At 52.0% G+C, this 27,614-nt stretch overlaps 1 protein-coding gene and 1 long non-coding RNA gene across 4 annotated transcripts; one reads left to right on the forward strand and one right to left on the reverse strand.

Moving 5' to 3' along the window:
• Positions 1-1,044: 1,044 nt before the first annotated feature.
• GLRX (glutaredoxin) lies at positions 1,045-10,025 on the reverse strand. 3 transcript variants are annotated; one of them, XR_008662785.1, is made up of 4 exons: positions 9,636-10,025; positions 3,851-3,970; positions 3,530-3,644; positions 1,045-2,261 (listed from the first exon to the last, which is right to left on the reverse strand). XR_008662785.1 is itself a non-coding variant. In XM_055312869.1 (3 exons), exons 1-2 carry the CDS (start codon positions 9,840-9,842, stop codon positions 3,857-3,859), a joined length of 321 nt encoding a protein of 106 aa, XP_055168844.1. In that variant the 5' UTR covers positions 9,843-10,025; the 3' UTR covers positions 1,045-2,256; positions 3,851-3,856. The 3 variants fall into 3 exon arrangements, 2 of the variants coding, with proteins under 2 accessions (XP_055168844.1, XP_055168843.1); XM_055312869.1 differs by lacking the exon at positions 3,530-3,644 and having other exon boundaries at positions 1,045-2,256; XM_055312868.1 differs by lacking the exon at positions 3,530-3,644 and having other exon boundaries at positions 9,636-9,996.
• Positions 10,026-10,998: 973 nt separating this feature from the next.
• On the forward strand, positions 10,999-15,965 carry LOC129501673 (uncharacterized). The gene is made up of 3 exons (XR_008662786.1): positions 10,999-11,050; positions 12,497-12,562; positions 15,827-15,965. It is a non-coding gene; the product is annotated as an uncharacterized LOC129501673 (long non-coding RNA).
• The last annotated feature ends 11,649 nt before the right edge of the window (positions 15,966-27,614 follow it).

Consider the following 27,614-nt stretch of genomic DNA (forward strand, 5'->3'; position numbering starts at 1 on the left):
TCTGGTGCCTCATCAGTCCCCGGGAGGGCCTCGGTTCCACAGGCGCTTCATTCCTCAGCCTGGGAGCCAGACGTGTGGCTGATAGTTTACCCAGAACTGTGCGGTCTACGCACTCAGGCATGTTTCTAACTAGGCTCCAACGGAACTGATCCATGTGTGGTCAAAACAGGGCTTTGGGATGGGCGGAGAAGGAAGGGCGTCCAGTATTGTTTGACATCTTAAGCCTCGTGCCTGTATGGCTTTGATGAAAGAGATCGTCTGTGCTAGAAACTGGGCACACAGGATGTTTAGGTGGAGACTCTTGCCTTTGAGTATTTCTGAATCTGGCAAGAGAGAGAACAGAACAGAGCATTCATGGCAGTTCAGCCCTATGAGAGGGTTTTTTTTTTTTTTTTAATGTCTATTCATGAAAGAGAGAGGGAGAGAGAGAGGCAGAGACACAGGCAGAGGGAGAAGCAGGCTCCCTGCAGGGAGTCTGACGAGGGACTCGATCCTGGGTCTCCAGGGTCACACCCTGGGCTGAAGGCAGGTGCTAAACCCCTGAGCCACCCAGGGATCCCCGCTATGAGAGTTTTGAAGTACCTATATGTGGAGTGCTTTAGGACACAGAGAGCAATGGCTTTTTTTTTTTTTTTTTTTTTTTTTTTTTTTTTGCCAAAAGGTAGTGAGATGAGAGAGGAGGTACAGGGGAGATAGTCTGTAAATCAGGCCTTAAAGGAGAATTTTGGAAGTAAATCAAAGGTGAAGACAGGGTGTCTCAGGACGAAATGTGAAAGTGTGGGCAAACGGTCTGGAGGGGATTACACACTGTGCAGGTTGCCTACTGCACAACCTCCAGGGGGCAGCCCCAGTGTTGTGCAGTTCATAACCTGCACAATCATCCACAGCAACCTGGTTGAAGGGTATTAGGTCAAGAAAGGGAAAAACAGAATGTGAAATGAAACTGTTATTGATTCTAAACATTATTCATTAGGTTAGTGTTGACATAGTCAAATTGTCATTTCAATAAGAAATTTAAAAATCACACGACCCATTTGTACTCAGTGAAGGACAATAGCATGTGCCTTTATTTATAATGGTCGGGGACTGAATACAGTTTGAATGCGGTGTACTTCACATTAACATGATTCCTTAAGGTATTGAGGATATAGAAAAGTAATAGACAAAAATCACCATCATTTAACCATTCACATTAGGAACAGCAAAATTAATATTGCATTTCTAGAACAAACTGCACCATAAGAGTGAAGGGGGAAAAAGGAGAGAGAGAGAGAGAAAATCATTTAGGACCACGCCTCTCAAGTATGGCCACTTTCATAGACGTATTCTAAGGAGAGGGGTTTGCAAGTTTTCTGTGATAACATTTTAGATGTTGTATTTTACTTTTGTTCATGATTTAAACAAGTTAAGACACACTTATTGAGGATTACCTGGATGACCACCGTGCATAAGAGAGATGCCCCATGAAGGCAGCAGCTGTGCTTATACCCCTGTCTCTGTGGCACCAAGTGAAGACCAACTGCGCTTAATTTTTCATGTGGTGTTTCTCAAATTGGGTCCTCTAGACCCTTCCTGGAATTGTTGAACATTTCCTAGGAGCTCTCTGAGTTGTCTAGGTTAAGAACACTGATTCAGAGCAATGATTCTCAAGATAGGGTGGAGTGGGGTGGGGATCATGACTGGGGAGAAACATGTAGCTTGAAAAAGCATATCAAAATACCAGTTGCTTTCATGATGCAAATTCTATAAAGTCAAATTCAACAAAGTAACTTTCAGGCAGTAACAGAAAACCAGTTACAGATTCATCCTAAACTTGATCAACTTGGGATAAACTTGGTTGAGAAACACTGGCTCTGAGGTAGAAGAGTCCTAGCATATGGAGAGCGGTCACGAAGAGACACGTGCTAAAGAGAAAGGACACCTTTTGGGTCACTGAGTGAATCCCAAGCCATAGCTTGTCATGGTCTTTTGGAACCCAAAGGGCCAATCGAGAAGAAACATAAGATACCCATCAACTTTCTCAGACCTGTGGTTTGGGGCAAGTTGGTCTACTTTTAATACTGAATCAAAAGAACAAAAAGCTATTTGTGCCCAAAGCCCCATCACTCCCCCCCCCCTTTTTTTTTTGGTTAACATATTTCAGAATTTTAAATAAACAGTTGGTTGCTGTGGCTGTTAGCCCCGGATCCATCCGCCAGGAAGTGTGGTTATCATTTGAAATGCCATCCAGCTCTCAGGGGGATATCATCCTGGGGTCTGCTCTGCCAGGGAAACAAAAGTCAAACAAGTGGATTTTCTTGGAAAGGTAAATTCCCCTCATTTTTTTTTCCCATTACCACAACACTTACTCTTGCCTTTTAAGCACATTCTGTTACAAATGGCCCTGAGCTACAGTTGGCAGTAAAATACTGAGATCCTAGAATGCTGGAGGACAATGCAAATAGACCTTGTGAATAAGGGGAGTGCTAAGGCCCCCCCCCCCAATACAGATGTAGTTGGGGAAATGGTCTTTCATATCTTCCCAGCAAAGTCATTAGTTTTCTTCCATTTTTACTCTAAGCCTAAATTGCTCCAAAGTGTTCCAGAATAGGAAACATTTAGCACCACAGTTAATTGGGGTTTGAGTGCTCGGATATGTGGGGCGAGGCCAGAAAGCTACACAAGCAGACGTAGTGTTCACTTGCTGCGAGGACGTTGTAGAATTGTGATTAGGAGCTTCCTAAAACTGACTACTTCATTTCAAGGTACTCATTTTTTTTTTTTGACTTCTGTTGCTATTTTGAGTGACCACAACAAATTACACACACACATTGCTCAAGGGTAAATTATTAATTCACGGGCAATAAATACCCCCCAAAGATATTTCGGTCTATGAACCATACATTGGTCAAAGTCTCCTTTGACTTAAAAAAAAAAAACAAAAAAAACACTGAGTCTCTCTCTGCTTGTGAGTCAGTGGAACTGGCCTACTTAGCATCTAGTGAACAGTAACAAGAGCTGGGGCAAGACCCCAAAAGTACCCCGGTTCTGTTTTGAAGAGTTCATCACCCCATGGCTTTCCATTCAGCCAAGGGTCTCCTTTGAGTGGCAACTGTAAGAAACTTTGTTCTGACATTTGGGAAGCCGATCAGATTGAACTGATTTGCAGTGTAAACACAGGTAATGCCAAATTACCTCGTTTTCCACACTGTGTTTAGAATAATCCTAATTATTTACCATGGCCTGTGCGCCCTGGTGCCTGCCCCCATCTCTTGCTACTCTTCCTTCTCATTGCACTTCACTCAGTCTGTTCTTGCTTTCTGTTCCCTGGATAGTCCATACTTGTCAGCTCAGGGCCTTCGCACCTGCTGTTTCCCTGGCCCTAAAAGCTTTTTGGCCTTATCTTTACATGGCTGCTCCTTATCAAGCAGGTCCCAGCTCCGCCAGCTGAGAAAGGCCTTCCTTCACCCTATTAGCTACATTTCCTCCTACCCCCTGCCTTGTTCCATCACGTTATTCTGTTAATTTGTTTCAGGAATTATTTGCTTACTTGGTTTTGGTGGGTCCACCTCTCTAGAACAGAGGTTCCGTGTTAGCATTTGGCTCATCCCTCTACTCTCCGTCCCTCACACAATGTGTGCACATAGTAAGTGCTCAGTAAGCATCTGTGAAATGAAGGTCGAGTGAAAGGATTTCCTCCTGTCCACACAATCTCTTTGCAAAATAGGAAACTCATAAATGACATCACAGTTCTTTAAGTCACCCCACATCACTCTTTCTCTAGCTGAACTGCCTTTCTGGAGGGTAATAAAATCCAGGATAACTCTGTCATCTCCCGGTGTCCCTGGCCGGCACCCCACCCTTCTCTCACCTGTAATTATTGCAGAGCTCCAATCTGCTGTAGCCTCTTGCACAGTTCCCCACTCTGATTCATTTCTATCAGATCGCTGCAGCCACCGATACAGTCTCTTCCGATAAAGACCCGAGGCACCTAAAAAAGCAAGCAAACCGAGATGGGTAAGGAGCGTCACTATTAGGTTAGAAAGAATGACATTTTTTTTCCCTTCCTTTAAAAGTTCCCCGCGATTCCAAAGCTTTTAAAAATCGCTTTACAACCTCCTCTTGCATATTCTTTCAGGTCGGAACTTTGCTGTAATCGTAAAATTATTCACCAAAGAATGTTCCTAGGCCACGATGTTCTTCATGTGGAGGATGCTGTGCGTTGAGATGGTCTAACTTGTCAACATACCTTAAAATTTTCGTTCTCGAGAAACACAGTTCAGGGAAAGAATTTTGGTTGCTGCAGCTAGACCACCCTGGTTGCATTCTGGTTTCTCTGTAGCTGGAACCACACCGGAGCCCTGACGCTGAGCCATGACAACCGGGAAGGAGTTGGTTTCTCAACACAGCTAGAAAAGCATCTGCATCAGGTCCCAGCCCCTGACTGTAAGATTTCCAGTCCGTCAGAGTCATCTGTCTCTGTTGTGAGCTCTGTCCTCAGCTGGGGAGGGGGGGTATCGGGCTCCCCCGTTTTCTGTCTCCGGCCTATCATAATATGTTCAAGTGCTATAGCTCCGGGACGGAAGGCTGCTTTGGTTTCACCCCTGGCACGTGTGGGTCACCCGAGGCAGGCCAGGCCGGCAGAGTCATTACACTTGCCAAATGCGATCGTCCCCGGTCACACTCGGGCTCCCTCCGTGGTGCTTCCAGAGTGTTTTTAGAATCCCAAGGGAGGAGGAAGTCCTCTCACGGTGGCCCAGACCACTTCCAAGCTAACTTGTAAAGAAAAGCTGACAGGCAGTGAAGAAACAAGCGCAGGACAGGTCACCTGACTGTCAGAAGCCAGCAGGCCCTCTTCCTGAACCCTAGGAACCTACCAGAACTGGCAGGAGAGATGAAAGACAGAGGGCAGTGAAAGTACCTTCAAAGCTCTTGATTTTCCTCAAAAAGGCATAACAAGTCAAGTGAATTTTTTAAAACATGAGGGAGATGAGGAAGAGGGCTGAATCACTACTTCAGGTAAGTTTTTACAGTGATTTTATTAAGAAGGGGTTCTGGGTGGGAGTGAGCTTTACAAATCAAGGCCAAATAGTAAAAGAACCTGCACTATGTTTCCAGGGCTACTTCCTGTGCCTGGAGACTGGGCATGAGCACACCGAACTGCATCCCAGTGACGAAGCGCACCGATGTCCTCTCCAGTCCCAGACAGCAGCGCCTGCTCCACTCGCCACCGGGGCCCTGTGGCCACTTCCTGAGTGGGAAACCCAGCAAGGCAACGTATTTTTATCAGCAGACGGAACAGCTATGGGAAGATGAGGGCAGAAATCTAAGTTTTCCTTTGGGTCCTGTCCATTATTTTAGAAAACCCGAAGCTCCCACTGCTCCAAATTATTGGGGATCTTTTGGCTTTTGTCACCCTTGGAACACAAGGCGGTGGTCGGGGTAGCAGCAACTGCAACAGAGCCCCGGTGTAATTGTAATGTCACTGTACTGCGGAGCTCCTTCTTCAGAGGCATTGCCTGATGAAATAGAAATCATCTGAGCTTTACTTATTTGAGGGAGAGAGGGAGCGAGGGAGCATGCGTGCTGGCACTCACACAGGAGTAGGGGGAGAAGCTGAGGGGGAGGGAAAGGGAGGAGGAGAGGAATCTCAGGTGGACCCTGCACTGAACGTGGAGCCCGGCGCAGGCCTCAGCCTCATGAACCTGAGATCATGACCTGAGCTGAAACCAAGAGTCAGACACCTCACCGACTGAGCCACCCAGGCGCCCCGAAATCATGTGAGCTTTAAACAAGCAGATGCAGTCACTCTTGAACTTCTACATTTTCAAAAAGAGCGGAGCGGTTGTCACTATGCCTCCCACTTGCCACATCCCCACCTCCGACGGGGCTGTTGGCCGAGACCGTTTGAACCCGTTGGAAGGAGGCCCCGAGGAGCAAGTGGTCCTCACTGTAGGCCCCACCTGGCAAAGCAGCTGGTCTGCCTGCGAGCCCAGAGGCCCCCCTGTCCTTACGCCCACCCCCCAGGGGAGGCCACAGCGCAACCACTTAAAGCACAGCAGTTACTGGGACCTGCGACAGGGGCTGGGCTCCAGGCTGCACGTGCCAGTGTGGGAAGCTGTGGTGACCCGGCTGCTATCTGCTGAGGAAGGTGAAGACACCCGTGCTCTGGGGGCTCCCCTGCAAGCCCCAGCCCCCTCTTCCAGGAACTTGAGCGCCTCTTCCTATCAAGCAGCAGAGAGACAACTGCCACCATTCAAACAAGCTGCAGGACCCTGGGGCCTGGACTTCCCTGGTGCACCTTGCCCCTCCCCAGCCCGGCTCCAGGTGCCTGGAGACAGACCCCGCTGCTTCCCAGACTCTTCACCACCTCCCTGGCAATGCCCCGGGTGCTGCCACCAGCAGTTTCCATCTGAGTAACTGCTAGAGCCTCCAGATGTCTCCCAGCTCCAGGCTGGCCTTCCTGCGCTCACTTTCCCCCACAGACCCACGCTTTCAAAACTCAGGTTGGGTTACTCCCCCTCTCACAACTCTTTAGTGGGATCTCGTTGCACTTCCGAAGCCACAGTCCTTGGGACAGCCTGAAAAGCCTTCCCGGCTACACCCCACTGCCTCATCTCCTCCTCCTTTCCTCCTGACTCACAGGGCTCCAGCCACACAGGCCTCCTTGCCAGGCATGTTTCTATGACAGGACCTCTGCACCTGCTCTTCCCACTCCCTGGAATACTCTGCCGCTAAATTTCTGCATGCATGGCCCTCTCACCTCCCTTAGAGACCTACTAAAATCAACGAGGCCCTGATGGCTCTGCTTAAAACTGTACCTTGATGCCTACTGTCCACCTCCCTTTCCTACCCAGAGCAGTGCTTACACTGGCCACCTTCCAACAAACTGTTTTATTACTTCTTGTGATTACTAGAATGCAAGTTTCACAAAGGCAGGAGTTTTTGTTTGTTCTGTTCCTGGCACTTTCCCAATGGCCAGAAAAGTGCCGCTATATGTAGTTGGTGCTTAAAAAACTGCTGCATCCAACAAAACTAACCTTCAGAAGTGAAGGAGAGATACCTTCTCACATAAGCAAAAATGGGGGAACCTTGTTGCCAGTAGAGCTGCCTTGCAAGAAATGTTCACAGGAGTTCTTTAGAGGGAAGGAAAAGGTTACAGGTCAGAAACTCGGATCTACTTGAAGAAAGGAAGAGCATGAGAGAAAGAATAAATGAAGATGCTGAGCCAGGAGCTTTGGCCAGAGCAAACCCCAAACACTTTCTTCAAGTACACGGCCTGATTGAAGACATGGGCTCCGGGCATCAGTCAGGTCCTGCTGGGCTCCTACTGTGTGCCCGTCGCCGGAGGTCATCACAGGGAAAGGAACACAGCAACGACTTCCAAGTGTCTAGTCTCTTCAGGTATAAACCCTTCCTTGTGAGGGAACGTAAAGCACACACCGTAAAAGGATCTGTTCTCCCCTTTGGAGGAATGCATTCAGGACCCCGGAACCCATGGAAGGCCCTTTTAAAAATTCAAAAACAGACTTAAAAGACTACAAGACAAATTGTTGCTTTATGAAGAAATAGGGAAAAACAATGTGTCGAATGCAGGAAGAGGTTTCTCCTGCTAAAAAGATGCTGCTAGGCTGACAAGCGGCTCTCAAGATTTGTTGGATGTTGGAATTTTTTTGCCCCCCTTGGTAGGAAAAAAATTATTTTTTCCAGCCTTATTGGGTATAATGAACAACTAAGTTTGTAGATATTTAAGGTCTACAACATTATGGTTTGGTAATACATGCACATTGTGAAATGATCACCGCGATCAAGTTAATTAACACGTCCACCACCGCACATAGTTAACTTTTTATGTGTGTGGTGAGAACACTTCGGTCTCCCGCAGCAAACCGCAAGCATACAGGACAGTATTTATTAACGACAGTCCTCACGTTGCCCACGAGATCCTCAGAACTTCCCCATCTCTGGGACAGACCTTGTACCCTTCAGTGTGGGGGTCTTCACAACTATTGATGCCTGGCTCCCACCTCCAACGTGTGGCTGAACTGGTGAGGGGAGTGACCTGGGCAGCCGGAGTTTTTACAGCGCTCTTCGTGTGATGCCACCGTGCAGCAACATCTGGGAAACGCCGTGAGGCACGCACCCGTCACGGGGTCCGGGCAGTGCTGGCGCTGCTCTCTGGCTCGCAGGCCCGGGGCAGCCCGCCCAGCTGGTCCCTAAGCAGCTGGCGTCTCTAACCACGATGGCCTCTGCTGCAGGACCTCTCGCTCAGGCCCAGGAGTCCTCAGCTCACAGCGGGGGCCCCGGGAGCAACAGGGCAACAGGTGTAGCCTCCCTCTGTGCCAACAGACTGATGGCTGAGGAGAGGCGCGGAGAACCCCCCCCCCCCCCCCCCCGCCCTGCCCCGTGCTTCCTGCTCAGAACCCAGATAAAAGCCTGGGAGTCCAACTGAAGCAGGTAATGTGCTTCTGCAGACACAGTGTCCAAGAGGACGCGCATCCTGAAGGGGGCTGGGGTGGGGGGGGCCCGTGGCCCCTACCCCACCCGGTGCCAGATCTGGCCATACCCCCCAGAAGCTGGGGGTGCTGAGGAAGAGGAAGCCTTTCCAGTAGAGAAAAGCAGTTCCTAGAGGGCCTCACAATCTATGGGAGCCAAGGGGACTTGGAGGTCCCCTGCCTGTCGGGTCTGGTGGCCAAAGGTCCTTGAGGATCCCTGAGGTGGCGCCTGGCCCAAGATCACGTTGCAAGCCATTGTGAAATCCAGGCTGGGACTCTGGCCCCTGAACTCCCTACCAGGGCGGGCCTGGAAACATCTGTAACATGGAAGAAGGAGCAAATCGTGACCCTTTAGGGTCTTTCCAGGGGACGGAGTGAGTTAAGATAGGGAAGAGGGAACTAAGGGCGTTGTGGTTAAAGGGCGCTTAGAGGAAAGACCGAAGGCCGGCAAGTCCCCCTCGGCCGGATGGACACGGGAGAGAGGGCGTTCAACGCGCAGGTCACACTTGCCCCCGCGCCCCACTTCCCACCCGGCCGCAAGCTGCAAACTGTCATTTCCCGGCAGCGCTTGAAACAAAGGCCGGCGGGGGCTCAAGCCGCGGGGACAGCGCTGGGGCCGCGAGCCTGACGCACCGCACCGGGTCCGCCGCTCCGGGCTGCAGCCCAGCTGCCGTCCCCATTGGGGTCCTCGCCGAGAGACCCACCCAGCGCCCCGGGCTGCAGCCCAGCTGCCGTCCCCATTGGGGTCCTCGCCGGAGACCCCCCAGCGCCCCGGGCTGCAGCCCAGCTGCCGTCCCCATTGGGGTCCTCGCCGAGAGACCCCCCAGCGCCCCGGCTGCAGCCCAGCTGCCGTCCCCATTGGGGTCCTCGCCGAGAGACCCCCCAGCGCCCCGGGCTGCAGCCCAGCTGCCGTCCCCATTGGGGTCCTCGCCGGGAGACCCCCCAGCGCCCGGGCTGCAGCCCAGCTGCCGTCCCCATTGGGGTCCTCGCCGGGAGACCCCCCAGCGCCCCGGGCTGCAGCCCAGCTGCCGTCCCCATGGGGTCCTCGCCGAGAGACCCCCCGCCCCCAGCGCCCCGGGCCCCGGCGCATCCCCCGCTCAGCCCCACAGGGAAAGGGAATGGGGGCGGGGGAGCCTCCGGGCCCGGCCTCGGAGGACCCACCGTCCTGGCGCCCGTGAGCTTTTCCAGATAGTCTTGAATGCTGCCGGTGTCGCCGGCGGCCGTGATGTCGACAATCTCCAGAGCCCCCGGCCTGAAGGGCAGCGCGCCGAGCAGCTCCTGGGCCCTTCGGCAGTAGGGGCAGGTGGGCTTGACGAACACCACCACCTTCCCGGGCTGCAGCCTGCTGCTCACAAACGCCTGGGCCATGCCGACCGCCGCCGCCCCGGCTCGGCTCCTCGGCTCCGCGGGCGCCCGGGCAGCTGGGCTGGAAGCTGGGCCGCCGGCTGGCTCGGGTGTCGGGGCCGCCCCGGGGCGGGGCTCGCCGGCGGCCTGCTCCAGTTTTAAAGAGCCCGCTCCGCGTGCGCGGGCGCAGGGCGGGCACCCTCGGCTGGGGTGGACCCGGGGCTCTGCCCCGCAGGCGGCGTGGTCCGCGGCTTTCCCCCGCCGCCCGCCCTTCGGCGGAGAGCCTGGGCAAGTCACCGGGGGGGGGGGGACATGACGTCTGCGGGGGGGGCATGACGTCTGCAGGGGGGACATGACGTCACGGGGGGCATCAGGTCTGCGGGGGGACATGACGTCTGCGGGGGGGCATCACGTCTGCGGGGGGGATCAAGTCTGCGGGGGGGCATCACGTCTGCGGGGGGGCATGACGTCTGCGGGGGGGCATCACGTCTGCGGGGGGGCATCACGTCTGCGGGGGGGCATCACGTCTGCGGGGGGCATCACGTCTGCGGGGGGGCATCACGTCTGCGGGGGGGCATCACGTCTGCGGGGGGGCATCACGTCTGCGGGGGGGCATCAAGTCTGCGGGGGGGCATCACGTCTGCGGGGGGGATCAAGTCTGCGGGGGGGCATCACGTCTGCGGGGGGGCATCAAGTCTGCGGGGGGCATCACGTCTGCGGGGGGGCATCACGTCTGCGGGGGGGATCAAGTCTGCGGGGGGCATCACGTCTGCGGGGGGGCATCACGTCTGCGGGGGGCATCACGTCTGCGGGGGGGCATCACGTCTGCGGGGGGACATGACGTCTGCAGGGGGCATCACGTCTGCGGGGGGATCAAGTCTGCAGGGGGGCATCACGTCTGCGGGGGGGGCATCACGTCTGCGGGGGGGATCACGTCTGCAGACCAGCACCGGGGAGGACACGGAGCCCGCACTGGCTTCTCGCCGCCGGGTCCTCGCGTCTTCCGGCAGAAGCAGGGTCACTCAGGAAACACTGAAATCCTCTTAGAGGAAGTGAAACCCAAATTGTGACTCTGCTTCCCATCTTGACGTGGCTCCCAGGGCTTGGTGGCTGGCCTGGTGGAGGGGTGTTTGCAGCCTGATTGCTCTTGGGGAGCTAGTTCCCAACCCTTAAAAAATCTCTCCAGGTCGCGGAGGAATCTGGTCTTGCAACCTGTCTCCCTGCGAAGTCGGGTAGGTCCATTTGTGGCAGCGGCGGGGGTGGGGGTGGTGGAGGGGGAAGTGTCCAGCTCAGCTGGCTTGTCACAAGCCATCGGCCAGTGCCTGCCTTGGGGACACTTGCTTCCCTGTTGCCACAGCCTTGGAATTTGTGACCCTTGAGCACCGCCTTGCCATGAAAGCACGTTCCAACATGCACCCTCATTTCACACTGCGGGTTCAAGGAGGGTATTTTTCTGGGTGACCCTTGGATGGTGGCTGTTCGGTTTCACCGTTTGGGGAATGCAGCGGTGCAATGACTCGGCCACCACATTCACGTCCAGGGTCCTGAGACACAGAGCAGGGGCTGCGTGGTGTTCCGGCCTGTGCGGCCGCAGTGCTCCTGGGCAGCTAGGCCTTCCGTTCTAGGCCCTTCTGACCCCTCGGGGCGCAGTAAGTTAAATACATACACCAAGGAAAACCCACCTTTAGAAGTGAATCTTTTTCTGTGGGAAGTTCTCCGCTGAAGCTGGGGGCGGGGCAGTGAGGGGCGCCTCCACCCTGGGGAGGGGGTGTGGGGATCAGGGACTGGGCCGCGGGAAGAAGGTGGACTCCCAGATGCAGCTGTGATCGTCACTAAGATCAAATGACAGAGGGAGAAGCCTAGAGTTCGAGTCACACAGAGGAGCTCCCCAGGGAGCTCCCGGCCACGGACAGACCGGGCTTCGGGGTGCCTGGAGCAGCTTGCGGGGTCACCTCCCCCCTGCAGAAGCACAGAGCCGGTTCTCTGGCTTCCGCCCATCTCCCCTTCCTTTAGGGGGCTCTCCCTGGGGCCGGGGTCTCTCCAGGGACCTCAGGGGTGCTGTTTTCTGTTCCCCGGGGCCTGGGGTTCATGGGCAGACCTTGCACCTGGCTGTTCCCTCTTTGCTCACTGTCTGGGTCCCCCTGTGGCTCTCTGTGCCTCTTTTTTCAACAGCTGCGACTCTGTTCCTTGTTAAAAACCATCATCACCACCAGCTTTCATCTCCTTTGACCCTGCTCACCTGGCTCTACCCCTTGCCAACAGCCAGGGCTCAGGAAACTTGCTGTTGGCTTGCTCTCCATAGTCCTCGCCACCACCTCTCACTGCCCCCCCCCCCGTTGCTGCGATCTGACCTCCTCATCTGCCTACCATCCTGCTGACGCCCCTCTGCTGAGTCACAGGGTGGCCAGGTGTCCTGACAGCCTAACTGCAAAGTGTGGGTGTGCAGGGAGCGTTTGGTAAGCTGATGGAGTGGACACAGGGTCCCTGGGGGGCTGGGTCCCTGGGGCAGAGACTGGGATCACAGGGAGACTGTCTTCCACCCCAGGCTCAGCCCTGGGCACTGGCTCCCAGGCCTTGGGACGGATGGCCACCTGCCGAGAAGGCATTGGCCTGAGGCGCTGTGTGAGCCACGGAACTCCAACAAATGACAAATAGGGTGTGTCCTCTTCTTTTCTCAGAAAATGCCGTAGCTCCAGCTCAGGGAAGAAGTTAGAAGAATACTCCGCTGCTTTGGCATCACCAAGGTGTGTGGCTTTGGCAGAGCAAGAGACGGAGGCCCTGCGCCAGGGGGGCCGCGGGGGGCCCTGGCGTCAGATGGGGGTGTGGGGGCCAGCACATGGACACTCTGCTCGGGCCTGTGCACCCCACTCCCAGGCCCTCAGAGAAACAACGGGAAGCGAGGACTCGTTTTCAGGGAGTCCTGGCTCTGCAGAGGGTTGGCCACAGGCCGGTGATGCGTGTGAAACGGTGGCTCGTACTGCCGGTGTGACCTCGCGTGTATCACAGGCCGATGGGGCCGGGGAAAATTTGGTCACAAATGAACATTTTTCAGGCCTTTTCCTGACTTGCCCCCTTTGCAGGTCACCGTCCCCTCTTGAAGCTCTCTTCTTTGAAAAGTCATTTTCCTGTATCTCTGGGCATCCTGTCTCACATTCTTTCTCAAGAATTTTGCCCACACATGTGGTCTATCCTGTGGCTTGGTTGTCTTCTCACTGTCACTCACCACCATCCCACACCCTCCTTGAAAGACGTCATCTGCCCACGTGGCTCCAGCTAGCACCTGTTTGCTGATGAGTACAGAGTTTATTTTTCTTATCTAGATTTTTCTCCTGAGCCTCAGGAATGGATAGCTCGTGGCCTATGGAGAAGACCCACTGGGGGTTCCTAAGGCATGTTAGCCTCAGTGTGAACAAAACCGAAGGCACCCTCCTCTCTTCCATACCTACGTATGTTCCCATGAGCTCCAGCACCTGCCTTGTTGACCTGGGAGGGTCTGTACTCCACTCCCTGCCCCCCCCAACCCTGCCCATGCCCCTGCTTTTGTTTATACAGAGTGATCAGACTAAGGATTTAGCCTCCCCTGTCCCCCTCTTTCATCCTGTCTGCCGGCCTTCAACCAGCCCTCATCAGTTCTCTGTTAGATTTTGTTAGCATCTCCATCTTGGCCTCGCAACTGGAGACAGATGGAAAGGTAAGGGCTCCCCCCTGGGCTGGGCCTCGGATCTCCTTGAAGGAGTTCTTGGGTACTTCGAGGGAAAGCACATGGATTTAGATTTTAGAGCATCACGCAGAATATAATTCCCCAGTGTTTTTTTATAGCCCTAGCCTCCAACCGGATATCTCAATTTGGATGTTTTAGGTGTAAATTAACAGAAGACTCAGTTAAAACTAGTTTTGATTAGGGGTTTATTTTCCTTGGCTCTCACGAAGTTGGGAGGCAGGAAGGTGGCTCCGAGGGTCAGTGATCAGGGGCTCTGGGGAGGCGTCTCTGGGATTTCCTGGGTCCTTCCCTGGTGGCTGCAGCTGGTCCAGCCATCATCTGTACACCTGTGTTCAAAGGTGGGAGGTACAGGGGGGCACAGGCAGGGCATTCCTCCTCCCATGCTTTTTCCCCAGCAGACTTGCCTTATATCCCCTGGGCCGGAACTGGTTCGCTTGCCCACCCCACAGTCAGGGTCTCTCTTTCCCGAACACTTTGCCGAGTTCTCTGGACCAGCAGGAAGGGACCGGTAGTCGGCCTTCCCCTGGACCGCATGCGGCACTCTGATTTTATTGTCCACTACCCCGTTTCACCATCAAGAGCAGGGGGTGCTTTCCCCCATCCTTCTCAAGGTAGCTGCATCAGAGGCAAGGGGGGCATTTCTGTCCTGCTTAATTACTCTTGTGTTTCTTAGAAGGATGACTTTGGCCACAAGGAACAAAAATCCCAACTCAAACTGGTTTGAATTATAATATAGATTTTGTTTAAAACCCTCCAGGAATAGGGCCAGCTTTATGGCAGGCATAATTCAGTGGCCTTGACTCCATCTGCCTGTCCTTGGCCTGGGATGGGTTCACCCTCGGCCTGGTGGTGGGATGCCTCAACTCTGTGAACAAAAATGTCCTGAGGAAGCTAGAAGTTTTCCCACAGTAAGCCTCCCCTTGTATCACTGGTCCGAACGGTTGCGTAGGCTCATTCCGGGCCCAGAGATTAGCAAGAGGAATGGGGTGACTCTCCTTGTGGAGAAGATCAGGCCAACTGCTGGAGGGAGATGGTTTCAGCTTGTCCCAGGGGATGGGCTCTGCTGGGGAGGAGTGGACTCCGGAGCGAAGCTGCAGCTCTCGAGGAAGAAGGAAGGGGAAGATGCATGCGGCGGGGCAACCTGCAGTTTTCATGGCCAACTCTCAGGGCAAACTTCTTAGAAGCAGTCAGCCGCCAATAGGAACTTCATCTTGCTTAGTCGGACCAAGCTGAAAACACTGAAATCAAAGATGGGCCGCTTCTCCTGTTCCACACAGTTTCGTCTATGTTTTTTACTGAGGTGCAGCGCCTTCCAGGCCTAAATGTTTTTTTAGCAGTTTCCTGTTACTCCTTGCCCAAGGCAGCTCATCAAAATAATGCAATAAATAAATATCCCCCTATAGCAGGTACCTGCCGTTTGCAGATAGGAGAGCAGACTCGGGGAGTTTGCAGACTACTTAAAATCACAAGTGACCCCTGTTGAGTTGGCGGTTTGAGGTCTACCAAGCGGAGCAAGGATGCCCCGGTGGGAGTGAGGGGCCGGGCAGATGTACAGTTGTAGAGCTTTGGGAGCCAGTGTCCAAGCTGGCCCTCGGTGCTACTGGCCTCCTGGAATTTGTATCCTGTGTGGTGGGCCCCTCTTGCATTGAAAGGGCTGCCATTTATTAACCGACAGGATGTTGTAGGAATGATGGATGTGACTTCTGAGAGTAGGTCCTAAAAGACATTGTGGGGGTGCTTGGGTGGCTTTAGTTGGTTAAGTATCCGACTCTTGATTTTGGCTCAGGTCATGATCTCAGGGTCATGAGACTGAGCCCCACATCGGGCTTTGTACTCAGTGTGTAGTCTGCTTGTCCTTCTCTGTCTGCTCCCCTTCTCCGTCCTTTTTCTCCCTCTCTCTCTCTCTAAAATAAATTATATATATATATATATATATATATATATATATATATATTTTTTTTTTTAATATGTGGCTTCTATCTTGCTCTTCCTTGGATCTCTTACTCTAGGGGGAGCCAGCTGCTATAGTGTGAGGACACTCAAGTAGCCGCGTGTAGGGGTCCATGTGGTAAAGAGCCAAGGTCTCTAGTCAACAGCTATTGAATAGGTTATCTTGAAAGGAGATCCTCCAGACCCAGTCAAACCTGCCCAGACCCCCTGATGATTACAATTCAGCCAAGGTCTTAACTGCAATCTTATGACAGACCCTGAGCCAGAACCACCCAGTTGTTTCTGGCTTTCTGACTCTCAAAAAATGTATGAGATAAAAGAATGCCTGTTGTTTTAGGTGGATACGTTTTGGGGTGATTTGTTGCACTGCAATGGAGAACCAACACAAAGGCCTAGGCACCTTGGACCTCACCCCACATACCAGAGCGAGGCTTGAGAGTCAATTACTCCAGCATCATTTGCAGGTCAGGATAAGACTTCTGGTAAGCTGCTCACTTGGGATCAACTGAGGATATGGTCAACCTTCAGCTCAAAGATCCTCAGAGCATACAGCTGGGAAGGGATGGAGCAATATGAGTGTGTGTGTGTGTGTGTGTGTGTGTGTGTGTGTACACATGTGGAGTGTATATATGTATATGTGTGAATCAGGGTTGTTTCCGTGCTTCCTTGTGCCATCTGTAAGGGGAAAAGGCCAGTTTGCTCTACCTTCTGCCTCCAGAGTTGACTATGAGCCCTACTTTATTTATGATACTTCCTCAGAAGGTTTTTTTTTTTTTTGTATAGTTAACATTTAACATTATATAAATTTCAGGTGTGTGTTTTTTAAACTAGATTTTACTTTTTTAAAAAAGATGTTATTTATTTGAGAGACAGAGACAGAGAGTGGACACAGGCAGGGAGAGGCAGAAGCATACCCCTCCCAGTACAAGGAGCAGGACATGGGGCTCAATCCCAGGACCCCGAGATCATGACCTGAGCCGAAAGCAGATAAGCGTAACAGACTGAGCCACCCAGGTGCCCCTTAAACTATATTTTACTTTTTAAGAGCAGTTTTAATTTCACAGAAAAAGTGAGTGGAAGGTACAGAGATTTCTTACATATATTCCCTGCCCTTACATACGCGCAACCTGGGCATTATCAACATCCCCCACCGGAGTGAGGCGTGTTACAACCGGGGAACCTCCATAAACAAGTCATAATCACCCAAAGCCCATAGTTTACATTAGGGTTTTCTCTTGATGTTATACGTTCTGTGGGTTTGAACAGATGCATAATGACTTATATCCACCATGCAGAGTAGTTTCCCTGCCCTAAGAATCCTCTGTGCTCTGCTTGTTCATCTCTCCCTCCTGGACAAAGGCTTTATTTTCCATGCCATACCTTCTTCACTGAATCTGTACCATGTGCGGGTATTGCTTTTGTGCTTCATTTGTTACTTATGTAAAGTAGTGATTGGCAGTAAGAAAGTGGAGAAAAAACAGTGCAGACTAACCTCTAAAGAACTTCGGCAGAAGGGGAAGTGACAATAGGGCGATAGTTTAAGGAAATAGCAGGGTTGAGAAAAGTCTTTAGTATGAGGGAGACTTGAGGACATTTTTAAAATTTGTTTTTGAAGAGAAAGCAAGCAGTTGAAGGGGGGTGGATATAAGTGAAAAAGAGGGTGGCTGATGGAGCAAGGTCACAGACTAGAACTGAGGGCAGGGGACAGAGGGCAGGCAGTGGGGTTGACCTTGGGGAGAAGAGGGGCACATCTTCAGGATGAATGCCTGGGTGGTAGGGACAGACGTGGGGTGTGCTTCCGGGCAAGCCCAGGAGGCACAGTGAGAGCCCGAGGGACAGGGGACTCTAGACTCTGACACGTGGCTGGAACAGCCAGGCATGGGCTCCAGGCTGGAGAGGAGGCAGGGGTAGGCAGGAGAAGATCACAAAAGAGCGGAATGGGAGGAGTTGAGGGCCAAATGAAGATGAGAATCTAGTTCAGTAGCAGGGATCTAAAACATTAAAAAAAAAAAAAAGTTATATGCCCAATGACAGGAAATTCAGGCTCCTAGGCAAACAGTTGGTGGATAGTTGACTCTGTGACCAAATAGGAGCAGCTGAAACAAAATAATAAAGTTAAAAGCCTTTTCAAGCCTTTCTTGGGAAACACAACTTTACTTTGGCTCTACTGACCCTAACAACTAACTGAGGTCCGAGGTCTGTTTGCCCGGGGAGGCCGGAGTAGAGGAAAGCAAACCACCTATGTCAAGGAGTTACCAGTGCATCCAAACCTTAAATTCCTGATCTCAGATTATCAATTAATTGTACAGCACCTGCCTTCTATGGAAGTAGAGGCTACGTCCAGGTGCAACCGGTTGCAAAAACCATTCCTTCCACCTGAGATGAGATGCTGACAGGCAGTGAATCACAGGGACAGAGCACCTGTGGGGGAAAGGACAGCTGGGCCCACCCGGAGACAACCGCTAGGCACAGGCATGTGGAGCCGCCACAGGGAGTGACTGGCCCGGAGGTGCTTGAGGTAAACCTGAAAGGAGCTGAAGCTGGAAAATAAAGATCTGAGCTGACAGGAAATATAGAGCAAAATCTCCAGGTGAATCAAGTGGAAACAGCTGTCCAGGGGCCCTCCCTCCACCCGCTTGGGCCCTGCGTCCTGTCTCCACACAGCAACTCGCTGGTTTCATGATTCCTCCACCGTGAGGCTCCACCGAAGACAGGTGACAGGTATGTATGGAGTAAGAATGTTCTTCAGTGGGCTTCTGGTTAATACATTTTGGCGCATCCAAATGATGGAACAGGATGCAGCTGTTAATAATGAGGGAGCTATGTCTGTGCTGAGTTTTCTAGGGTCTGAAAAATCAAACTGCAGAATCACGTATGCAGGACAGTATCTTCTGTGTGAAGGTCACAATGTAGGCTATGAGGGTATCTATGCGAGCGTGTGTGATGTGTATGCATGTATGTGGATGAGCTCCCCCGTCCATACAGCATAACGTGAAAGGTTTCCAAGTGAAAAACCAAGGTAAAATCAAGTCTTAAAAGTTGCAAAATAATATCTATAAAATGAGAAATAAAAAGAGACATAGGTGCATGGATCCATGTACTACATATGACATCAGTGCCTAGAAAGAGACCTTGCAAGTGGTGGGCAGTGTGGCCTCTGGGGAGGAAAGTGGCCATGGGAGGGATGGTGCCGGGTTTCAGCATTGCTCTGTAGTCTCCTATAGTATTTGAAACAAATGAAACACTGTATTCATGTCTTACTTATGTAAGAAAAAAAAAAAAAGAAACAGGGGCACCTGGGTGGCTCAGTGGTTCAGCATCTGCCTTTGGCTCAGGGCGTGATCCTGGAGTCCCGGGGTCAAGTCCCACCTCAGGCTCCCTGCATGGAGCCTGCTTCTCCCTCTGCCCCCCCCCCCCGTGTGTGTGTGTGTGTGTGTGTGTGTGTGTGTGTGTGTGTGTCTCAGGAATAACTAAATAAAATTGTAAAAAAAAAAAAAAAGAGAGAGAAGAAACAATAAGGACCAAAAATGAAAGTTGCATAGTCACTCTCGATACCCTCCTGGGAACCCAGAGACCCAGAAGGTGGTAGTACAGACATGAGGGGACACATCCCACATTTAGTAACCCTGCCTCTGCTGGGAGCTGACCGACAGGGGGGCCTAACGGACAGAGGGAATGGCCCAGGCCCAAGTCCCACACTTCGCAGCCACGGGGCTAGCAGGCTGGACCAGAGAGTCTCTGTCAATCAGTGGGAGCCCCTGGGCGGCTGGCGGGCAGTGGGGAGGGGGACAAACCAACCACAGCCTTCTCAGGGCCGTGGAAGAGTCATTTCTCTACTATCGTCAGTGTGGAGTCTTAAGGATCCTCTTTTGGACTCTGAATTACTGAAAGATCAAACTCGTTGTGGAGAAGGCAGGTTGTCACCTGATGGCTGGCAATGCCTGAGCCTGGCCGGGCGGCCACCCTGTGGCCCTGAGGGGTGGGCCAGCGTGCAGGGCCAGGGGGCAGCGAGGCCCAGTCTGCATGGGAGAGCAGCAGAGGGTGCTCAGAAACTGAGGCTGTTTTCTGACCATGAAAATCTCATCCCAGGGGCAGCCCGGGTGGCTCAATGATTTAGTGCCTGCCTTCAGCCCAGGGTGTGATCCTGGAGACCTGGGATCGAGTCCCACGTTGGGGTCCCTGCATGGAGCCTGCTTCTCCTTCTGGCTGTGTCTCTGCCTCTCTCTCTCTCTGTGTGTCTGTCATGAATAAATAAAATCTTTTTAAAAATTCCCACTATTATATTTAAAACAACAACAACAAAACCACAAAACCCACCTCATCCCGGAGGAGGGAACCCTGAATCTCTGCTCCGAGTCCGAGTCCGAGGCTGCTCGCGTGGCCGGCCCGGGTCTGCGCTGGCGGGCGGCTTACGGAGCAGCCTGCGGCCTGGCCTGTGTGGCCTGACTCCACTGCGGCCCGAGGCCCCTCAGCCACCTGGCGAGTGGGGTGCGGGGGCCGCACCTGTTAGTCTTCCAAATGCCCTCCCCAAATCTGGGGAAAGGTGCTTTTTAAAGCACGAAAGTTAGAAATTGTGGTGCAGGGGAGGTTAGTGGCCAGCTGTGGGACCGGTCCTGTGCATCTGTCCTAGGCCTCCAGGGACACCTCCGGGGACACCCGGGGCACCTCCAGGGACACCTCCATGGGAACCTCGAGTGATGTCTCCGTTGTCCACCAGCCTGGGTGACCCCGAGCCCCTCCTAGGTCTTCACTGCTTCAAGAGTAAGTGGTCACATGGTGACAAGGGCAGGAAAGCAGTGGTGGCCTTCATAGCTCGCGGCCGGGGGGGAAGGGGGACGAGCTGGAGTGCTCATCCGGCTCTGCAGATGTGAGAGGTGCAGCATGGGGGCGCATCCAGGCCCCCTCAGCTGCCCCAACCCCAGATCCCAACAGCTGCAGCTGCCCCAAAGGCTGCTGCGGCTTTCCTTACTGCCCTGTCTGGCTGCGGGAGCCAAAAGGTTCTCAGCTTTCCTCTCTCGAATCCCAGTGAGGGTGACTGGGGGCTCCGCTTCCGACACCTGTTACTGTGGGGTGACCCAGGAGCAGGAAGGGCCCTGACGCTAAAAGGGGACATTGGCATCCAAATGTGTTGGTCTAGGGGCACCTGGTGGCTCAGTCAGTTAAGCATCTGCCTCGGGCTCAGATCATGATCTCAGGGTCCCGGGATCGAGCCCCAAGTAGGCCTCCCCGCTCAGTGGGAGTCTGCTTCTCCCTCTGCTTCTGTCCTCCTCCCTCTCTCAACTACATTAATAAAATCTTTAAAAAAATAATAAATGTGTTTTTCTGGAGACTGTGTGGAGCTTGAATACGCAGAGAACACGCAGAGCAAGTTTATTTGAGGACACGCTACGGTGATACAGGTTGGGACTTAGAAGCCAGTTTGTAGCACCGACGAAATTTATAGGCTCAGGCCGCATGGGACCAGCTCTCAGTCCCGTCTGCACATGGGATGCACCTGAGGAGCTTTAAAAATACCAGCCTGGGTCCCACTCTGGATTAATTGGACCCCTTGGGTTTGTGCTCCGACCAAAGACCTTCTTCCATCAGAGGAAGACCCGCTCAGAGGTCTGTCCTGGCCAGGAGGCCCAAGGATGCTCTTCGTACCCAGCCTCACTGCCAAACCTCCGCAAGCTTCTCTACTCTGGGGGGCGCTGTTTCTGGGAGGCGCTCTTTTACTATGACAATTACTCTCCATAAATCTAGGAAAATGGATTTCGGCTACCCTTCCTTCCCTTTGAAAATATCCCTATTTATTTATGGAAAATATGTCCCCTTTATAAAACACAAAGGTTTATTGAGGGGAGGGTGTAACAGAGTAGTGAGTTGATAATGACCATGGGGAGGTTTTCTGTGGTGTGGGTGACTTCTCCCTCCCCATCCCAGGCAGGACAAACGGGCCTTGTGTTCTGAGGTTCAGATTATCGTGTCCTGTGATAACAAGGGAGGGGGCAGTGTTCTGTTCTATTGTGTTTTAAGATGGAAATATTAGTTCTGGAATGCAAGGAGCTGTAAAACGGGGATGGGAAGTGCATTCTGAAGGGAAGGGAGTGGTCTGGCTCTGATGGCAGAGAGAGGGTGGCAGGTCTTAAATCCTGAGGACCTGTGTGCCCCTCACCATCCAGCATCCTGACCTGTCATACACCCAGGATGAAGCAAGTGCAAGAAGTGGTAGAGTCCTTGGGGTGAGGTCTGGACACCAAGGGGGAATGCCCTGGGCCTGACATGGCCTGGAGGTGGCGAGGCCACCAGAAGAGCCTGCAGGTGGAGCCGGGACCAGGACGCTGGGCGGGGAGATGGGGATGGCTACCATGATGCATCTAGGGGCCCTGCTCAATGTTCCTGCATCCCAGAAACTTTAGAACTCTAGAATTCTCCGATGATCCCAAGGAGGGACGGGGGCAGGGTGGCTGGGTTCAGACAGATTCCATTTTCTGTGGAACAACTAATCAATGTGGCAGTTCTTAGGCTCCAGGGTAGCGGAATGATACCCACCACACACAGAGATTACTAGTTTACTGGTAGGTCGTTGAAGAAGAAAGTTTCCATCTAATGGCTTTAAAGGGAGGGGTGGGGTGGGATTGAAGTTTGGTGTGTGGAGAAAGGAGAAGGCATGCGCCGAGCCCGCAGAGCCAACCGTGTGGTTGGGAGAGGCCAGCTTAGGAGCTCCTGGGAGCAGGTGCTGAAGAGACTGTGGGACCAGACATCTCTGTGGGTTCCTTGGGGTGTGGATATGAAGCCCACCTCGGCCTCCTCCGGGGCATCTTCAGTGAAGCTGAAACTGGTTCCCTAATGGTTTTGTGTGGGCAGCTTCTCCTCTCCCTTCTTCCTCCTTAGAAATGTGTCAGAGTGACTCTGGATCACTGCTACCCAAAATCCTTTAAAAAGACACACTTCCTCCTACTCTTGACCCCTCACCTCATGTTCCTCCTCCAAAGGCAACCATGTATCTGAGGATAGTAGTTCATGTATTTTTTAACAGTAGCCTTTGCGCTCACCTTCCTACCCTGGCTTCCATCAGGTGACAACCCATCTCTGCCTCTCTGGCTCATCTTTATATACGCTACTTAGTACTCCATTTAGTGGACGTACCATAGCGCACGTAACCAAAGCTCCACCCAGCTCCTGTGGTTGGAGCTTTGGGTTGTTTCAGCCGGCCTGTACTCTTAGGATCCATTTCTTTGACCCTCCAGAGGGTTCTCTCCCAGAACTGAGAGGGAGGCGGGGTGTCGCACGCATGGCTGGAGGGCACTCAGGAGCTGGCACTCAGAGCCCCAAGAGCGATTAAATCCAGAAATTGTTGATACTGGGGAGCTCTGGGGCTTTTTCAGCTCAGGTGCTGGAGATTTGAGGTGATCCTAAAGAGATCTCAAGAGCCGATTGCTCAGTTTTCTGCTTCTTCAGAATCCTAGAAATAGCTTAACTTACTTCTAACGTGCTTGTAGGAGGACTAGTCGGATGGAAGCTCACCTTTACATTCCGGGTAACGCTGACCCACGGGCTCTCCACACAATTTTTTTTTTCCTCCACACAATTTGATTGAACAGTATATGCCTTATTTTTTTGTGAACCAAAATATAGCATCTGTTTCACTGTTCTTATTTGTGCGTTTTTTTTTTCCTCCTCTCTGAATCTTCCAGTTGTAGAAGTGGTCCTTGTGAAGACCTTCCATATATTTCTGGGAATCATCAGAGGGGTCTTCGCATGCGCTTAACAATAAATCCTTTCAGTGACTGCATCATATCCATGAAACTTTTTACCTTCCTTCAGCTTCTGCCTCTATCTCTTTGGGGCCCTTCTGTGTTACTGGGCCGAGCAGTGCTCCTCACTTCTGATGTGGCCCGAAGGCTCTACACTGGGAGCTGTGTTCTCAGGAGGGGCCCAGGCCCCTAAGTTCCCTGTCATGTCAGTACACTCCTCGTCTAATGAAAGCAGGAGCAGAAGTATTCAGGCTTGGGTGTTGGCTGCTTCTTCCAGGACTGGGTCAATGTTCATGGATTATGAAACCAAGTGCCCCACGCCCTTATGACTTCAAAAGCTTCCTTTGGGAGGACTAAGTGGGTGGCTGCTGGATAGGTACCTGCTAAGTTTCCTAATTGTTGGATTTTGAGATGAGTAGTAGGGCGATGCCACCTGATAGAAACTTGAGAGACAATAGGTCCTCGTCCTGACACCCGGTGGCCCACTTGGCTGTTGTTGCTCATGGTTCAAAATTCTCTTCCATTGTATAAGAAGAAATGGGTCAGGAAGGAAGTTTTATGTAAAAAAAAAGAATTATGCAACCTCCATTTTTGCTTCTTCCTTAGCTGGTGGAGTTTTGTGGCAACATTTGCAGAAACACTAGGACCTACTTCAGTTATCCTCATCTGTGATGGTGGGAGAGAGGCCCTCAGGAAGTACCACAGGGACCCCTGGCTGGATGGGCAGGTGTTCGGGTGGTAGTCGCCAGTGTGCTGGGAAGAGCCGCAGTAATTCTGATTGGCTGGGGTTCATGCCATCTGAGCTGTTAAATATTTTAGGTGTCTGTGGGCATATTCTAAAAATCTATCACACAGTATTTTTATACATGGAGAAAATAAAAGGGGATTTCTCTTGCAATTCAAGCTACAGACAGTGAAGTTCAGTGAAGTTCAAGGGCGCCCGGGTGGCTCAGCGGTTGAGTGCCTGCCTTCTGCTCAGGGCGTGATCCCGGGGTCCTAGGATTGAGTCCTGCATCGGGCTCCCTGTGTGGAGCCTGCTTCTCCCTCTGCCTGTGTTTCTGCCTCTCTCTGTTTCTCTCATGAATAAATACATAAAATCTTTTAAAAAAAAAAGTTCAGAGATGGAGTGATGCAAAAGACAGAATGGAAGGGAAGAAACCACTGGGAACTGATCTAGATGTTGGGACAGTGGTAAGAATTTTGCACTCATCAGAAGGGCACATGGATGAATTAAGGTTGAGATACACTCAACTATGTCAAGCAGAGGTGATTCTGGTGAGGCCCCAGCTGGGGTAACACATGGAGAAAACCCCTATTGTGATAACCACTTCTGGCTGTGTTGGCTGTGGGGAAGGGGAGCACCGTTAGACATGGAGATTGAGATCACTCATCCCCACAACCACTGGAGGTGGAGATGTCACTCTTGAGTCTGGGGGCTCCAGTAGCCCCCTGTTTGGTCTGTTACTCTGTGCCCTCAGGCCTCCATGATGAAAAAGGGCTTTCTGAAGCAGAGCTCCATGGAAGATAGCTTGTCATGGTCAAGATCAGGCCTTTAGGGTCAGGCTGACCTGGTTTCAGTCCCTTGCTATCACTAATTGGTCATGTGAATTCAAGTAGGTGACTTCATCTCTCCAGCCCCCGGTGTCCTCTTTGATGGATGATATTAGATTGCACAAGATGGGAACCTCCCTCAGAGGAGAGGAGGATTACATGACATGATGAAGGAGCGCTCATATGTGGGGGGTGGGAGAGAGATTCTGGGGGTTCCACTTCGTGCATGTAAGAGGAGACACAGATGTCATGAAGGTTCAGGAACTCCTTAAGGTTAGGAACCTGAAAAGGGTGATGATCAGGAATAGTGAACATAAGAAAACCGGAGACTTCTGAGTCTTTGGAATATCCCCAGTCCTCAGTATGTCTCTAATGAAGGAGAAAATTTGGGGGCACCTGAGTGGCTCAGTCGGTTGGGTATCTGCCTTCACCTCGGGTCATGATACTGGGGTCCTGGGATCAAGCCCCGCGTCGGGCTCCCTGCTCAGTGGGGAAGTGGGGAGTCTTCTCCCTCTCCCTCTGCCTCTCTTCCCGCTCCACTCATGCTCTGTCTCTGAAATAAATTAAAAAAAAAAACTCTTAAAAAAATTTTTTTTGTTCCAAGTTCTTTTTTAAAAAAATTTTTATTTATTTATGATAGTCACACACACACACACACACACACAGAGAGAGAGAGAGAGAGAGAAAGAGAGAGAGAGAGAGGCAGGGACACAGGCAGAGGGAGAAGCAGGCTCCATGCACCGGGAGCCCGACGTGGGATTCGATCCCGGGTCTCCAGGATTGCGCCCTGGGCTAAAGGCAGGCGCCAAACTGCTGCGCCACCCAGGGATCCCTGTTCCAAGTTTTCAGGAGTATCAACAGTAGCTGGAAGGGATGTTCTAGGCCTCATCAAACTTAGGAGGAGAAGAAAAACTCCAGGAAACAAAGTAGACAGAAAAACAAAGCAGCTGGTGACCCAGGGTCTGCAGGAAGGAAGAAAAAAATAGCTGATAATCAGCCAAGGCTCAAAAGAAGGCCCTGGGGCCTTGGTCAGCCTGCGGTACTTCCTGACACGGGGGCTCCTGGAAGCCACTTTACCCAATTAGGACTCCCTGCGTGAGCTCAGTCCGAGTTCAGAACTTACTGCAAACGAACATTTGTTTGCCGAGCACATAATTGAGTGGCCCGGGGAGCTCACCTGACAGCTCCTGCTGTCAGCCTGACCCCCAGACTGCCAGAGGTCCCGGGGACGCAGATCTGTCAGCACTGAGAGCAGCAGCCCTGGGCACGGGTAGGGTTTTTGGCTGCCCCATGTCTCTTCTTCCAGCACCAGAACCTGTCTTTCCCTTTGGGAGAGCGCCCCTTGGCCCTTTGTTTGGCTTCTGTCCTTTACGACTCCGTTCTGGTAGGACGTGACCTCTGGTTAGTTCTCAAATCCCAATGCCAGGGGTGGGCGTGTGACCCAGGCTGGCCCATTGGAACCAAACCAGTGTGTTCAAAGACAGGTGCACGATACCATCCAAGCCAGTGAGGTGCAACTCCCCGTACTGGGAGCCGGTAGGACACGGGTGTTCTCTTCCTGAGAGGCTTTACATTTGTATGCCTGCAACTGTTGACATGTGGCCTTCCCTTTAGGAAAGTCCAAGTGAGGATGAGGTGGTGGAAAGAATAAAGTGCACAGAGGATCCATGGGTGGCTCAGTGGTTTAGAGCCTGCCTTTGGCCCGAGGCCTGATCCTGTAGTCCTGGGATCAAGTCCCACGTCGGGCTCCCGGCGTGGAGCCTGCTTCTCCCTCCTCCTGTGTCTCTGCCTCTCTCTCTATGTCTATCATCAATCAATCAATCAGTCTTTAAAAAAAAAGTGCACACAAAGGACGGAGAAATAGATACCTGTTTATTGGTGGTGGTGTTGTTACTTGAACCCCTGCCTCTAGTTAAACATGATCCGCCTCTGGACCTTTCCATTGCCTGGGCTAATCGGTGCCCTTTTTTGCTTAACTTGGTTTGAGATGGGCTTCCTTCACCTGAATACAGCAGGGAAGTGAGAGGGCACCTCCTGTTTCCTCTTCCCCAGGGGAGTAGGAAAGCAATAGTGTCCTCTTCCTTGTGACCTGGATAATTTCCCACCACTTTTTAAGACTTGATCTTTCATGCTTGCTTTTGGTTTTCCCAACTCCCCTCTTGACTCAAGTTCCTGAGGCTAGTCTGAAATGGATTTCACATTTGTAGAATAAGGGGAAACAGAAGCTGGTGAGAAAGAGAAAAAAAAAAGTTGACAAAGAGAGAGGATTTTTTTTTGTCAACATCTACCAGTGTTTCCATTGCCAAGTCTGGATCCAGGCCTTGATCAGACTTGGATCAGGCTCGCAGGAGGGAGTGTTGCCTCTTTCTTGACTCTGTTTTGACAAAGAGTAGGAAATGGCTTTGAGAGAGTGAGTGAGGAGATGGAAAAGAAAAAAAAAATGCATCTGGGCAATGATAGGAGCATTCTGTTACTTTTCAGTGGGTGTGGGCTTGGGGTTTAGTAAGTATGAAATATGTCTTGCTCCACATCTGTGTCTCTGGTAAGAGGAAGTGTATCTCTTAATTGAACCTGAGAAGCAAATATAACACTGCTGTTAGGTTCACCTGGCTTGACAAATATTCTTTTCTAATCCACTGGCCAGTTGAAATGTGGTTCTTTTTCATTGCTTGTTCTTCCTTCTTTATCATATTCAAACTGGTCTCCACTGTGTATGTCTTAGGGAAAGTCCCCAGCCTGCTTCAGGGTTCTCATTTGTAAAGTGAACAGTTTGGATTAGACCAGTGGTGTTCCAGCTGAAAAATAACAGAAACAACTGGAAGGGTTTTTGGTTCAAAT

The sequence above is a fragment of the Nyctereutes procyonoides genome, unplaced genomic scaffold (genome assembly GCF_905146905.1).
Source record: "Nyctereutes procyonoides isolate TBG_1078 unplaced genomic scaffold, NYPRO_anot_genome, whole genome shotgun sequence".
NCBI lineage: Eukaryota > Metazoa > Chordata > Mammalia > Carnivora > Canidae > Nyctereutes > Nyctereutes procyonoides.

Excerpts from the sequence above, each read along its gene's own strand:
- GLRX (XM_055312869.1), bottom strand. The coding sequence starts at position 9,842 with ATGGCCCAGGCGTTTGTGAGCAGCAGGCTGCAGCCCGGGAAGGTGGTG. Across the intron at positions 3,971-9,635 it reads AGCTCACGGGCGCCAGGACG|GTGCCTCGGGTCTTTATCGG; the intron begins GTGGGTCCTCCG and ends TTGCTTTTTTAG.